The sequence below is a fragment of the Strix aluco genome, chromosome 4, assembly GCF_031877795.1.
Source record: "Strix aluco isolate bStrAlu1 chromosome 4, bStrAlu1.hap1, whole genome shotgun sequence".
Taxonomy (NCBI): Eukaryota; Metazoa; Chordata; class Aves; order Strigiformes; family Strigidae; genus Strix; species Strix aluco.
The window spans coordinates 56,690,326-56,704,236 of NC_133934.1; the positions used below are offsets into that span (position 1 = coordinate 56,690,326).

At 38.9% G+C, this 13,911-nt stretch overlaps 1 protein-coding gene across 12 annotated transcripts in view; it reads right to left on the reverse strand.

The window, feature by feature from the left end:
- The window catches only part of MANBA (mannosidase beta), a 72,811-nt gene that overhangs the window by 24,134 nt on the left and 34,766 nt on the right, over positions 1-13,911 (reverse strand). For all 12 annotated transcript variants that reach the window (XR_012623150.1, XR_012623149.1, XM_074823187.1 and 9 more), the window contains 6 exons: positions 10,037-10,188; positions 8,827-8,944; positions 5,892-5,978; positions 5,147-5,314; positions 2,307-2,525; positions 844-1,008 (listed from right to left, as the gene is read on the reverse strand). Coding sequence is in view for 10 of the 12 variants with exons in the window: in XM_074823187.1 (XP_074679288.1) it covers positions 844-1,008; positions 2,307-2,525; positions 5,147-5,314; positions 5,892-5,978; positions 8,827-8,944; positions 10,037-10,188 (909 nt within the window). In the remaining 2 variants the exon portion in view is untranslated. The remainder of the gene's footprint in view (positions 1-843; positions 1,009-2,306; positions 2,526-5,146; positions 5,315-5,891; positions 5,979-8,826; positions 8,945-10,036; positions 10,189-13,911) is intronic.

A 13,911-nucleotide genomic window follows, 5' to 3' on the forward strand; every position in this document is an offset into this window, starting at 1 on the left:
TGTCATCAGTGCCTGAAGTTCTCCAGCTGTTTTGTTTCTATATAAAACTTGCTGACAGCAGGTATCAGGCATTAAAAACTTAAGTGACTGTCCAGTTATTCCCATCAGGAGTGTTTCTGAGGTTCTTGGAGCACAAGAGAAAGTAACACCACTTTAAACTTCCCTAATAGCGTTAAGAAGTTACTTAACATCATTTAAAAGTCACATAGAAATCACAAAGAAAGAAACAAACATGAGGTAAACTAGTACCAATGAAGAGTAAAATATAACCTAATGGTTTGAAAAACAAACAAAACAGAGTCTCTAAAATATCAGTATCTGAGTCCATAACAAACTGCATTCTCTAGAAACTATCTTGTTTCAAAAGCTCATGTACTCCTTGAGGCAAAAATTGAAGCAGTAAGCCTACAGGGCCCACATGAACAGCAAAACATACCCACCCTGGAACAGGGAGTAACAGTGTAGCGCTAGCAATAATGGTGTACCAAGGAAGGCCAGCAATTCCCTGCATCCCCAGCCAGCTTCATGAGTGGGCCCTCCTGGGGACAGGGACCAAGGTAGCACACACAGCCAGACTTTTTCCCAATTGAGCCAGTATTTGGGAAATTCCCCAAGAAGTACTCCAGCCCTTCTCTGACAAAAATTGGAGTCTCTCTCCAATAAAAGAGAGACAAGCTAGTTCCAAATTAAACTGGACTCTCCAATGCTTCAGTGCAGAAACTTTCTATATGACTGAACATTACCTAACAGAATAGGCCCAGTTTTAACCACTGATAGTGGTTAAATGGAACCACGAACAGAACAAGTATTGACAGCTACTTATATGGAGGACATCACCATTACCTGAGTGAGGTAAATCGTATCTTTGAACTTCTTTATGGGATCTGTGCTCTGGGGAAGCTTGAAATGATGCCCAATCTGTTGAAGCATCTGATCATTGCCATTTTCATGATGTTGTCGATGGAGAGAAAAATTGCTTGTGTAGGACCAGTCCTCAGTGGAGGAAACCTTTTAAAAAAACCACAAAACTAAGAGATCAGAATGAAAGGCAAAATGTGCATTTAATGACTGACAGGATATTCAGGAAAGGATATCCATTACAGCCTACTGACATCACCCAAAACCTTTACAATTGGTAGTATATTTCTATAGTGCCTCATGCAGTCATGCAAGGATTTTGAATCAGTAGCACCCTTGCTTATGCTCCTTGTACAAATAAATGAAAACAGACCTTGCTGTTGAACCCAGAAGAGCAACTTTCGGCTCAGTGGCCTTGAACTTATTTGCCCTAAGGTTCAGGTTGGTCACAGGACCTCAGGGTTTGCCTGCATTCACAGTAAATCAGAAACACCCTAGAATTAAGACGGAAGAATGTACTCTAGTCAAACACATTTAGGCATAAAAGCTACAGAAGTTAGTAGGGCTATAAATTCTAATAATGTGTATATTTTCAAAACCTGCCTCTGAAAACAAATGATCAGAAAACACTTTTCAACTAAAGACCACAATGCAGCATAGCTCACAGAGCTATTATTGTCAAGCTTTCATTGTAATTATAATCTCTATAAAGTCTTTTCATTTAAGTTTGTTCCTTTTTAGGCCAGATTGAATAATTTTCATTGTTATTAATATGGACGAGTGTACTGATTATGTCTCCGATAATATACTTTGTCCAGCAAATTGAAAGGAACGTTCTGAACTCCTAGTTGCATGCACGACTATCAACATGATATTCATCTCTCTCTGAACAAATGGACAAACAGCATGTCTCTGCTCCAACTGGGTAAATGAGATAGAATACACAATACCTAAATTTAAACCAAATCCTCTTATATGCAACACACAAAGAAACAAATTATTTAAGTAAAAGAAATTGGTAAAAACAATAAAAACCAATAGATTTTGGAATTCTGCACAATTCAGCATTTGTCATGTTTTTTCTCTTTCTAAATGAACACATATCCTTAGACACAGCAAAAGGAAACAGATGTCAGGCAATCATTACTAAGCTATATATTAAATAGAATTACTATTAAAATTAATAGTCTCATAATAGTCTCTCATCTAAACTTGGTTCCTCTTGCAACATCAAGGTAAATATATTGAACACTGAGGAGCAAACCGGTACAGTTTCATCCCCTCCCTTCACAGCAGCACACGCCTCTAACCCACCCATGTCATACTACACCTAACAAAGTGACATTATCCCAACTACAGTTCAGATGCTGTCGTTTGTTGGGAAGAGACTCATTGTCCTCACTAAATGAGAGCAGAGAGGATAGTAAGGTGTGCAAGCCCAGCCTTACCTTTTCAATTGTACTGAAGGAAGGCCAGGATTGAAATCCATATTCTGAAGCAAAACGAGTTTTAGGATACACTGTCCAGTTCCAACAGTCATTGCTGTAGTCATAAAAGTGAGTGTCACCGTAATGTGTATCATAAGGATTCTGGGAGAGCCAACCTTCTTTAACTGACTCCAAGCCATTGGTGGGACTGGATGCTATAAAAGGACGACTCTTATCTTCCTGGGATTTAAAAACAAAACAAAAACCACAACCCCCTCACAAAGTGATTGGCTTTTATCATCTGAATACATAGATCACATTTTGAAAAGTGGGTGGGGGGAGGACAGGGCGAACATGCCTTTTCCAAATTTCTGAGTCACCACTGAGGAAACATTCCCTTTTGTGTCCTGACATTCATCATCTTTACTTGCTTAATTAGCTGCTTATTTATGTTCTTGGAGAACAGCTGGGCATGATATTGCTTGCTCTGCTGTTCTAAGGGATTCTCTCCTCACATCAAGAGATTTTCTATCTTTATATGCTTCTAAATTCTTAATGAAAGCTATTTAAAGTGTGCCTCGTGAAAAATAAACTCAGGGAACATTAATATTTGAGTACTGTGACTTCTTTATGGAAAATCATTACTTTTGCAGTGTTTTTGCAGGAACAGGGCCATGATTCTCCCCTTTCTTATTAAGTAGTCACCTAAATTTAGTCCTAACAAAGCCAAGGTATTCTGCTCCTAATGCTTGCATGGTAGCCTTGCAGGTTATTGTAATTTTGGCTGGCTCTGCATGTTAAGATAGATGAGACTGTAAGAAGGGTTACATTTCAAATTCTTCAGAGCTGCCTTTATTTATAGCCTCAGTAGATTTAGTATACTAAATCTTTTAGCACTACCCTACAAAGTACTGAAGGAATTCTTTTGCAGGTATAATTCATTTAGCACCCTACTTGTAGTAAGATAGAGGCCTGAGTTAGTTACCCGTCACAAGTTACAGCAATTGGCTCCAATACAGCAAAGCACTTAGACATGTGCTTCATTTTAAGAAACAGTCCAGTTTCCCCCTCCTCCCTTTTTTTTTTTTTTGACATAAGTAATTATTAATTAACTGAAACAATTTACTACAGGATATCCTGGATTCCCTGAAGTATTTAGCTCAAACTCACAAGTCTTTTTAAGTTATTAAGTATTTAAGTTTTTAACTTATACAGTCCAGTAGTTACAGGTTTCCTCAGATGGCTTGTATTACACAGGACCTGAAATTATTTCACTGTATGGTTTCTTCTGGCACTTCAAATAGTTATTCCATGGGTTTAAAATAAAAGAGGGCCCATCTTGGATAGCAATGCTACACAAGTGAACTGTAACTAAAAAACAGTATCAAGCCAGAACACCTGACTTTGCTGCACATGCACTGGTCATCCAACTCACATAGCTAATCACAGGAACACCACAGCATACCTTTTACAAACAAGGTTCCAAAACCTTGCCAGTTCCAAAAAAACTAACTGAAATCTAGAATCAAAATGTTAAGCAGGTATAAGACACCATTGCCATTTAGAATGCATAACTGCCCTCAAGAGCGGGCTCATTTTGGCAGGTTCTTTCAAGCCTGGCCTCATTTTCATTGTTTCCTCGTATCTCAACTTTTCCAGTAAGAATGTATTCTAAATTCTCAGAGCATAACTACTCTGACAATGACAGTAGTCTCCAATAACAAGCAATAATATTGCTGTCACCTATATACTGAGTGCCTGTATCAGCAAAGGGAAACTTGAGGTCATGAGCCTCCTAACATGAAATGTATCTCATCCTGAAAAGGACAGAGATTAGACTAAAATTATCATACTCTGAAGTCAATAAGATCATACTATACAAGGGGTAACTGGGTAGGAAAAGGCCACTAGCATTTTTAGGTTAACAAAAACTCATACTCTTGTTGAAGAAGGAAGTTCTAACTGGACAAAACTCTTGCAACATTTTGTCTCTTAGCTAACGGGAGTTTAGAATACTCACCTGTGGTTCAAGCATTGTTTTTTAATCCCTATACAGTTATGTGACATCAGTTTGGGAATTATAAATCAATTTCACTCTACGTACACACATAAAAGTTAGTTAAGAGCAGATTCCACTAAATAATGAAGAACTGCAATACTTCTAGGAGGAGAAATAAAACTACAAAAGCTGTGCAAAACGGTAGTGCCAAATCACAGCAGACTTCATCACAGATTCCATGTGCTTCTGGTCTGCATGCTCACAGTTTAAGTCTTATCCCAAAATATTTTATTTTGCCTTCATATACTGTAAAATACCAGTAGTTTTTTTTTTTCAAAAACACACAATATAATGACTACACAGCACGAGGACAATGTTTAGCATAACTTTTGTTTAACCTGCTTAAGCCAAAAAAATGGACGAGCACATCTTTATGAATTTCTTCAACTGCTATTAAAAGGTATGAGTGTTGTTAAATCATTCTTACAGTATCCTTCAACAAAATTGCCATAAAGGAAATCTGATCATCTAGATTAATTAATTAATGGACAAGTTGATTTTTGTCCACTGGAAATGAAGGCATTTGTGGAGGTATTATAAATAGGAATGAAAAAAGAAGCAAGATCCACTACATTTTCAGGTCTTCCTTTACATACCAAAGTAATTTTTTGGTTTGTTTTACTTTGAGGATAATCCTTGAGTTTAGAGAGTTGTTTACAAGAGCTTGGAAACTGCAATTCCTCAATAATGTGCTGGTTTTCAGTTCCCAAAAGGATTTAAAAGAGAAATCACAAGTTGTTCAAATTGCAAATATTAAAACCTTTTGCCAAGCCATCCCTTACAGTTTCTTGAGATCACTTACAGTAAGAACTATTTCTCGGATGTTCTTCACATAAAGCATCACATAGTCTTTGATATAGACTTCTCTGTCAGCATAAGGTATGGAGAACCAGTTGCTTGCAATTGCTGCTTCATTTTCATTGTTACCACTCCACAGAATAATTGATGGATGGGATTTTAAACGCCTTACCTGAAATACAACTTACAGTTTCAGAAGTCAAGCAAAATTAATTCTCTTTAAAAAAAAAAAAAAATCACCTTATTACTACTTGAATTACAAGTCCACATGCATATTACATAGGCTGAGCCTACAATTCCTGGTTTTATCAGCACTGTTCACTATTCCCTCAGCTTTCCACCAGGCTCAAACTTTTCTAATATATACTCACAAAGGGGCAAACTTTTAATATGCTGACATATATCCACCATATACACGTGTACCTCCATTCTCATCTATTCAGTCACATGTGAAGGGTAAGTTCTGTGCTAAGGCATGTTGCAACCATTAGAGCTCACTCTCAGTGAATGCTCTTTAACATCCTTGAGAAAAAGAGCAGTTTGGACATGAGGAATGCCTGCACCTCTGCTTGACTGACTACTCCTACAAGTAAGTTAAAGAGGATTTAGCAAGGTTACATTTTGTGTCTGCCACATAAAGGTACACTAACAAACACTTCCAAATAAACACTTTTGGAGAGCTAACTTGTACAGTCAGTCAATCAAAAATAAGTAACATGAAATAGAGCTTCAACACACAAACAAGATACCTGATGAGAAACTTCTGCTCTTACGGATTCTAAGTAATACTGGTCAGTTGGATATAGCGCACATGCAAACATAAAATCCTGCCAAATCTACAGGGAAAAGGAAAGAAAATACAACCAAAAAAAAAATATCTGTTAGCAAATCATTTTACATACTTGAAAAATATATGGGTATTGGGATGCACAATCCTTTGTTCAGACAGAAGTTATTTATCTGAAAAAGGATTAAACTGAAATGTTCTACTTGTTATTCTTGGAAAGTACCACCAAAACAATCAAAGCCTTCATGGAGTTCAGTATGTACATACATCACTGTGGTTTTCCTCAATATCAGTGTTACAAAATATTTACCCTTAGGAATTAGATCCTGACAGCCTTCACTGATGAGTGGAATATTGCTCAGTAGATGGAGTTCAATAATTTTCAATGGAATAATTAGAACCATGCACTGCTCAGATGTGAATGTGGGGCAATCTCCAGCTGAACAGAACAATTTTGTATTTACTACTTTGCAGGTGTAACACCAAATCCCCATTACTTATTAAAAAGAGACAGTAATTCTTCTGATGTGGTATCAAGCACACTTAACAGGTGTTCAAGTGTACTTGTTAACAAAACACTTTCATATCAAATGCGCAAACTGATCTTAAAAAGAGCAAATCTTACCCAGTAAGAGGGGCAGAAAAAAACTAGATCCTCTAACAACACAGTGATTCTTCTCTTAAAAGAAAGATCAAGTAGATACCACTAGAGAACAGCAAGCCTTTCAATTCAACAATGAAGTCCATTTGTACCTTGAAGGAGAATTACAAAAAGGGGGAAAGGAAGAAGCCCAATGAGATGGGTAAGATTTCTTGTTTTACCTGTTCTGGTTTTTAAATTGCTGTAACTTTGAGATTTGCTATCTCAAATGGAAAGATCTCTTGAAACACATTTACCCAAAGGAGTCTGTAGGAGACTACACTTTTCTGAACACCATAATACATAAACAAGAGAGAGCGAGCCAGATGAGCTCCTCATACAATTGCATTTTCCTTGCAGTGAGAACACACTTTTCCATGACTCTTTTCAGCATACATTCCCAAAGAAAACCGAAGATAGGGAACAGGACAGTGGGAAGTAATGGATCCATTAATAAATGTTACACTCCTAGCACCGTACAAAAAAAAAGCAAAGCTACTGCTGAAGAATCACTCAGAATCTTTCAGTGACTGTGTAGAGTCAAAACTCTGTTGAAAGAAACTTTCTCTCACCGTTTCCCTCAGTGAGCTGTCACTGTTTTTCCTTGAGCACAGTTTGACTAATGCACTTTTAAACCTCTGCAAGACCATCAGAAGAAACAAAGCCAAAAGTCTCCAGCACCACCCCCTCCAGAATAAGGGTCTGATTTTCTACATCTACTTGCTATTTTGGCTGCTAAATAAGATCTAAATCTTGTATTGAGCACTGTACAGACACAGATCTAAGTGGCCTACTTAGGTGCCTAGTGTCAAAAATGAAAGAACTAGAAGTGCTCAGAAGTGCTGAAAATCAGGGCACTCATTCAGATGACTTTAAAATAGATGTAACTTTTTTTTTTTTTTTCAAGCACACACAGCAGAAGGCAGCAAGGTATCAGTTCTGTTTCCCTGCTTTTTATGCTGTAGAGTAAGACCAAACACACTTCTCAGGATTTTAATACCAGATGCAACTTGGTCTCCACTCATCTAGTCACTATTTCATCAAAACTTATTAACATGTGCCTCCAAGCTCATATAATCAAAGGTACTCATCTAGGATTATCAGTGTTTGCAGCAGGTGTTCCCCTTACAGCTACAGTTATATTCAATTATAGCTTATTCAAAACGGCCCTTTGGATAAGGCCTTCCATGCTTGGCTTCAGGCCAAGTGAAATACTTTTGTTTAAAAAGTTTGCACCAGAAAACCCCCAAACCTTTTCAGCTATTGCTATAAATGGAAAAATACTTTTAAAATAAATAAAATCCATTTCCAGACCAGAGAAAAGCATGACTACCTTCTTCGGTGTTTTGACAACTCAGAGGTGGCTGAAAGCACAAAACTCAAATACAGCAGGCCTTAGATCCTCACTGAGGTCAGATTGCAAAGCCTTTGCTCTCAGTCTGAGGCATATACTCAAGCACTCAGATTCTTCAGCAGAGCTATTCTCACATGAGTTGCCCCTAAACACAGCTACAGAGCCCCACAGTCTCGCTGCTGTGGAAAAAATATTATTCCACTCGGTGAATAACCCCCCTCCCATGCACTACTTGTTTCACAACTGAGTGGGTGTTGCAAGTCCCTGTTGATGCCTACAGTCCACAAAAGTTCTTCTATCATGCTCATCATTACAGCATAAATATCATCTTCCTGCATTAAGTGACAACACTAGTACTAGTCCCTCAGCTGTTCATTTCTTCTCTCCTCCTTTCTCAAGAGAGTAGGAAATGTAGAACTGGGAGAGATCTACAGTATATAAACATGAGAGTTTTGGTCTGAAAAGAGCTAGAAGACAGAAAGTTAAAGCTACAGTCCTGCTCTGATTTTGGGAAATGAGGGGGCATGAAAGACAGTGGGGAGAAAAGGAAGGGAAGATGAAGGGGAGATTCAGGGCTAGGAAGGAAAGTGGAGATGAGGAACAGAATTGTAGCCTTAGTTACAAGAGAAAATACAAGCTGGGGTTTTAATATAAAGTCTCCAAAATATCACTTCCAGTTTCAACTGACAGCCTCAGTAATCAGGAACCATTCAAATTAAAATAATTAAAAAAAAAAAAAAAATCAGGTTGATCTGACTTCTCAGGTTGGTACTCTACCATGTCCTTTGGAAAGATGGCTAGAATTTATATATTAATTCTCTTATTTTGTTCATTCAGAGTGGATTTTTATTTACAAGCTCTTGTCAGTTTTTTAAATAAGTGTTCTGTGTCTATTGTTTTTACCATTATTCCTATTTCATCACAAATATCATAAAATTCATCTTGTTCATATACTCCTCCTCCCCAAACACGAAGTGCGTTCATGTTAGCATCTGCTGCAGACTTCAAGAGTAGCCATAATCTGTCAAATACAAAAAGAAAATTTATACAAGTTTTGTGAAACTGTATCACTTAGGAGTTTCTAAGGTAATACAAAAAACCCAAAACAAAACAAAACAAAACCACCCAAACATCATTAGCAGGCAATCTAAGATTTATAACTCTGATAGAAACCAGACTATTTTGATAACTTCTAAGCCTGCATGTCTGGACAGAGATCTCAAACAGAAATTTTTTGTGCAGAAAAAGTTACTTGGTCCTGTTAACACTTATGAAATAGATGGAGTGACTCATGCAAGTAAGTGCTTTTACAGAAGTATTGGCAAGACCAGATTTAGAAATACTATATTTTATTAATTGGGTTGTTCTTTTCTCCTTAGATATTACTTGCTTTAAGTATCAATCACTTGAATTCAAATCCTCTTTTAAACGCATTCAGAAATCTATATTCTCTTCCCAAGTTCTACAATGCATAGCGAGAAGTGGGGAGGAGAAAGACCGAGACTCTGAATCTCATTTTAAGGGATTCAGGCTCCATTAAGTTTTCCTTAATCGTGCTGGCAGCCTCTAAAGCGCATGCGAATGTACACTGCAGCATGCCCTGTTGTCCTGGTTCCCCAGCTACCCAGAGCAAAGCTTAGTCAAAGCACGATGTGGCCCCCATCCCACTGGCACCTCTGGGGTGTTGTGTTATCGAAATCCAGGAAGTCTGGACCAGAGGGGAGAAACAGGCTACTATGCACTTATGTCTCCCTGCACGAGATGGATTAGGAGATGACTGAAGTGCGCCTCCTCAGAGTACCAATGAACGTGTCCCACACAATAGGATCGGACAGCCTGAGGATCATCCCTAAAAATACCCAAAAAGCCAGTAATTTGTGGACAGCAAACAACTACCTTCCCATCAGTTACTGGACTTACATGCCTTGAACATCACTCAAATCTATTGAAGTTAATAAAGCTTTAATTCTGAGGCCTCCAACCCACAACAATTAGTGTCATACCTTGAAAAGAGTTCCACCCGCTAATGCCACCCTTTGACAGAGGGTGGATAGAGAATCGGGACAAAGAAAACATGTTCCTTTCTCCTTAGAGAACATCAAATGTGGCTTACGTGTCATAGGTCACTCTGTCCTGGAAAGAATCTGCTGGAATCCAGTTTGAGCCCTTAATGAAAATGGGTCGGCCATTGATTCTGAAGTAGAAACTCAGACCTGGTGAGCCAGGAATAGGCTCCTGAACAAGCTCTACTGTCCGAAAATAGGCCTGTGAAAATATGAAACTTAGATTTAAAGCAGACAAAAATAAATAAAAATAAAGAAAGCCATTACAAAAGGTATTCAACTGAACACTAACAGTTTAGAATTTGTCAAGGAGTCAAAAGACATGATCTCATCTCTAAATTCGTGCTTGATTAAAACACACTGTAACAGGGCTAAAAAGAATCCTTTCAATAAACCTGTTCACTTTTTAAAATTACTATTGAGAGAAAGCACGTACAAAGGAGCGTGCATGTGCACATCTGTATATATGTAAGAGACAGGTGCATGTTTGCTTGCTGCAGAATTCAGCCTAAAGTCCAGCTGAGGACCAGCAAGAGGAATAAGTGGTTACATTAGATCAGATGCACCATTTAATCTGCAATTTCTTCCTTACAGAAGGAGACTGCAGCAGCTCAGCTACAAGTCTTGTCTCTGAACGACTAGCTTCAGGTTCATCCAGTAAAAGCAAATCTCCTTTTGCTGCCCTGAAATGATCCCTTTTTAATACGTGTAGCAATGAAGAAGAAAAAGATATGCAAGCAAACACAAATGCCGGTTTGGAAGTGAAGAGCCCTCTAGCCATCACAGCTGTGTTTGAACAGCATGCTCAGCAATAAGGTTTCAGAGAGACCAGTTCAGCTAAATAACCACTAACTCTATGTAAGGTATTAAAGGTCATTCCAGATAAAAGCACATCTCAAGCAGAAGCCAAACTTTTACAGCTGCTCTTTTAGCCTAATATCTGGTATTGTGTACTGCACATGCTGAAACAAGAAAACATTCCTCCTTCCTGCTGCAGGTGGAAGAAAAGTTCTCAAGAAATCATTCTGGACATTTTCTGGGACTTTACTTCAGTCAATACAACAGTGCTGCTCTGAGGGGTATCCTGATTGCACTGACATAAACACTGTCAATTCCACAGTCATGAGAGAGCAGTTAGTTGACTACAATAACACTTTGCACTGACCCCTTATTTGTAGAGGTGTCTTCCCCACCTGCCATGAGGCAGATGCAGAGCAGCTGCCACTTTAGGCTCCTGTGCAGCTGCAAAGTGTGACAGAAAACATCTCTTTCAGGGAGGCTTTAGACTTCTTTTTCTCCTGCATCCTTATTCCAGTTCAATTTATCTAGGCCAGAAAGAAAACTCTTTTTCTTTCTGGTGCCTGTTGCTCATTGTCACAGGGAGATAACTAGGAAATTAAATACAGTAAAGGAAAGCTAATAGCAAATTTCAGCCAACTCATACCAAGCAAGAAGTTTGGGGCAGGAGGCCAGGAACCTCATTTTTTCTAGAATACCCCTAAGATGGCAACCACTCCTCCCTCAAATGACTATTTGCTATACCTTTACAAAAGGTCAGCTTGTAGGGTACAGCCTTTTCTCTCTCTGTCACAAGCTACAGTTGAGACAAGTATCTGTTAGTAAATCAGGCTAAAATTAACCTAGTTAAGTGCCAGTGATATACTTGTCTTTAAGATAAAATGGAATTCTTTATTTCACACGCCAGACAAGGCTGAAGTTCAAATGGGAAATTATTAATCCCACTGTGAAACTGTGCTTTTTAAACTTTCAGTTTATCAAAAATCATACAGATAGACAAAAAATTATTTCTAGTGGTAGAGAAGACCAAAAAAATCACCGCTGTTTTTGCTTCCTCTTTGGTGCTTCTTAGTCAATGGGACAGTTCTTAATTAAACACCTGGACAGAGACAATGCACATGACAAACTAGATGTGTGACTGGAGGCCGCAGATCACTGACCTCAAGCTAAACCCCTCTGCATCATGGCAATTACCAAAACACAGAAACTTCATGAATAAAAAAAATGGTACTTGCCCCAAGTGCTGCAGTGTTTTACAGTGTTTTCCCAGTGGCAACAGTGGGTTAGTGGCAAGGGGGGCCCAATATCTGTACCACTAAAGAAATTCCCAGCTAGAGAAAAACTACAAAGTCAGACCACTGAGAGAACATTTCAGGCTCCCTGTCCAATATCTCTGTGCCCATACATGTGATGAGGACAGTGTGCCCTGACTTTTTTCTACTGTGATCCTGTTGTACGCTGGGTTGGTTGAATATAGATCAGCATGATGAACTCAGCTGTAGGACAACAGTCTTACACTCATTCCTAGAATTTTGCAGATTTATTTTAACATGAGAAGTCGAATTAAAAAAACAACCAATATTTCAAAACATTCATGATTATCCTAACTACTGAATGCTACAAAAGAAAAACTACATTATGAGTACTACACTAGCGAAAAAGTTCTGACCGTCCTCCAGTGAATTCAGTTACTTGGAGAAAAACTCCTCAGTCTCCAGTGCAGCTCTTTTTTGTGGCACAAAATGAAATGCGATTTATCGTCAGAGCTCCCAAAGTATTTGGGAGGTCCTCTTAATGGATGTCATCAGGCAGGTTGGGACTGTCTCAGAGTGCATTTGCAATGGAGTATTTATATTACTAACAGAAGTAATGTGATATTGCTTTATTCATGCTCAAGTGGAACTCATGCAACTGGCAATCTGAGGCAATCTGAGAGGCTGAAACACCCAGCCAGGACCACCCACAGAGCAGGAGCAAGAGGAAAAGCTCCTCAACCCCATCTCACATTCTCAGGCCTCCAGGGTTTGGTGCCTTTGTGTTCCCACTCCAGGGGGCCCAGGGGCCCACTCGGCAACACAGCACCTCTTGCTGTTCCTACAGCAGCTTCCTTCTGCCTTGTGTGGTAAAAGAAGGGCAAGGGGACACAACTAGCATCTGGCATGCTTGGTTATGTGCCTTTCTGGCTACTGAGACCTTGGCCACCTTGAAATTTGTCTGATAGACTTTGCTGCCTGAGGACTGAACATTTCTCCCAGTCTTGGAGCACACAGAAGTGGCTCTCTAGCCACCACAGACCAATCAGCTGGTTCTGTGCACAATTAAGAAACAGATACCTGTCTTTTTAAGTCATATACAAGTGCTTTGTACCCAGTTAAGTGACCTGTGGATCACATTTGGCATTCCCAGATTTAGCAGTAGGAAAAGTAATAGGGATGAAGATGCCTAGAGCTGAAATAAGATCACAGAACGCCCCAGTGACCTAACAAATTAGCACGCAGCATGAAAGCAGTGTGAAAACTACAAAGCCAAAAGGAAAGACTTCTGGAAGTCATGTTAAAAGGCCTGCAGGGGAATGAGGGTGTAGAGAGAAGGAGGAAAAGACAGCTAGAGGTTAAGATCTTCCAAGTACTAAAAGAGCCTTCAGAAATAAAAAACTCTGATTACAGTGTTGAAGAAATAAGCATACAGAAAGACAGGGAAACAGAATTGAAAAGCAAGCAAATGCCTCATGAGGCAATGAAAGAGGTAATAAATTCATTGATGTAGGCACGGCAAGAAGAAAAGCAACTTATTAATAGCAAAAAGGACCGATAGACCTTCCCTAAAGAAAACCAATTTAATTTTGAGATAATTTCTGGCTATGACTTTGTTTCACATTATCCTGAGAAACAAAGTCTAAACCAAAGTATTCAAATAGAAAAACAAAATAAAACCAAAACCAACTCTGTCCTGGATGTTGGCTTTATTCTCTTTTGGTTTTCTGCTACTCTCAACAGGAGTGAGTAGGTACTTCCCTCAGCCAAAGAGGTTCCCAGCACAGCTGGACAGAGCTCTATAGAGCTTCTGCAAGTACATACCAGGAGGGTACCCAGAAATATTCCCAAAGGATTAGTTAATGTTTTGGAGA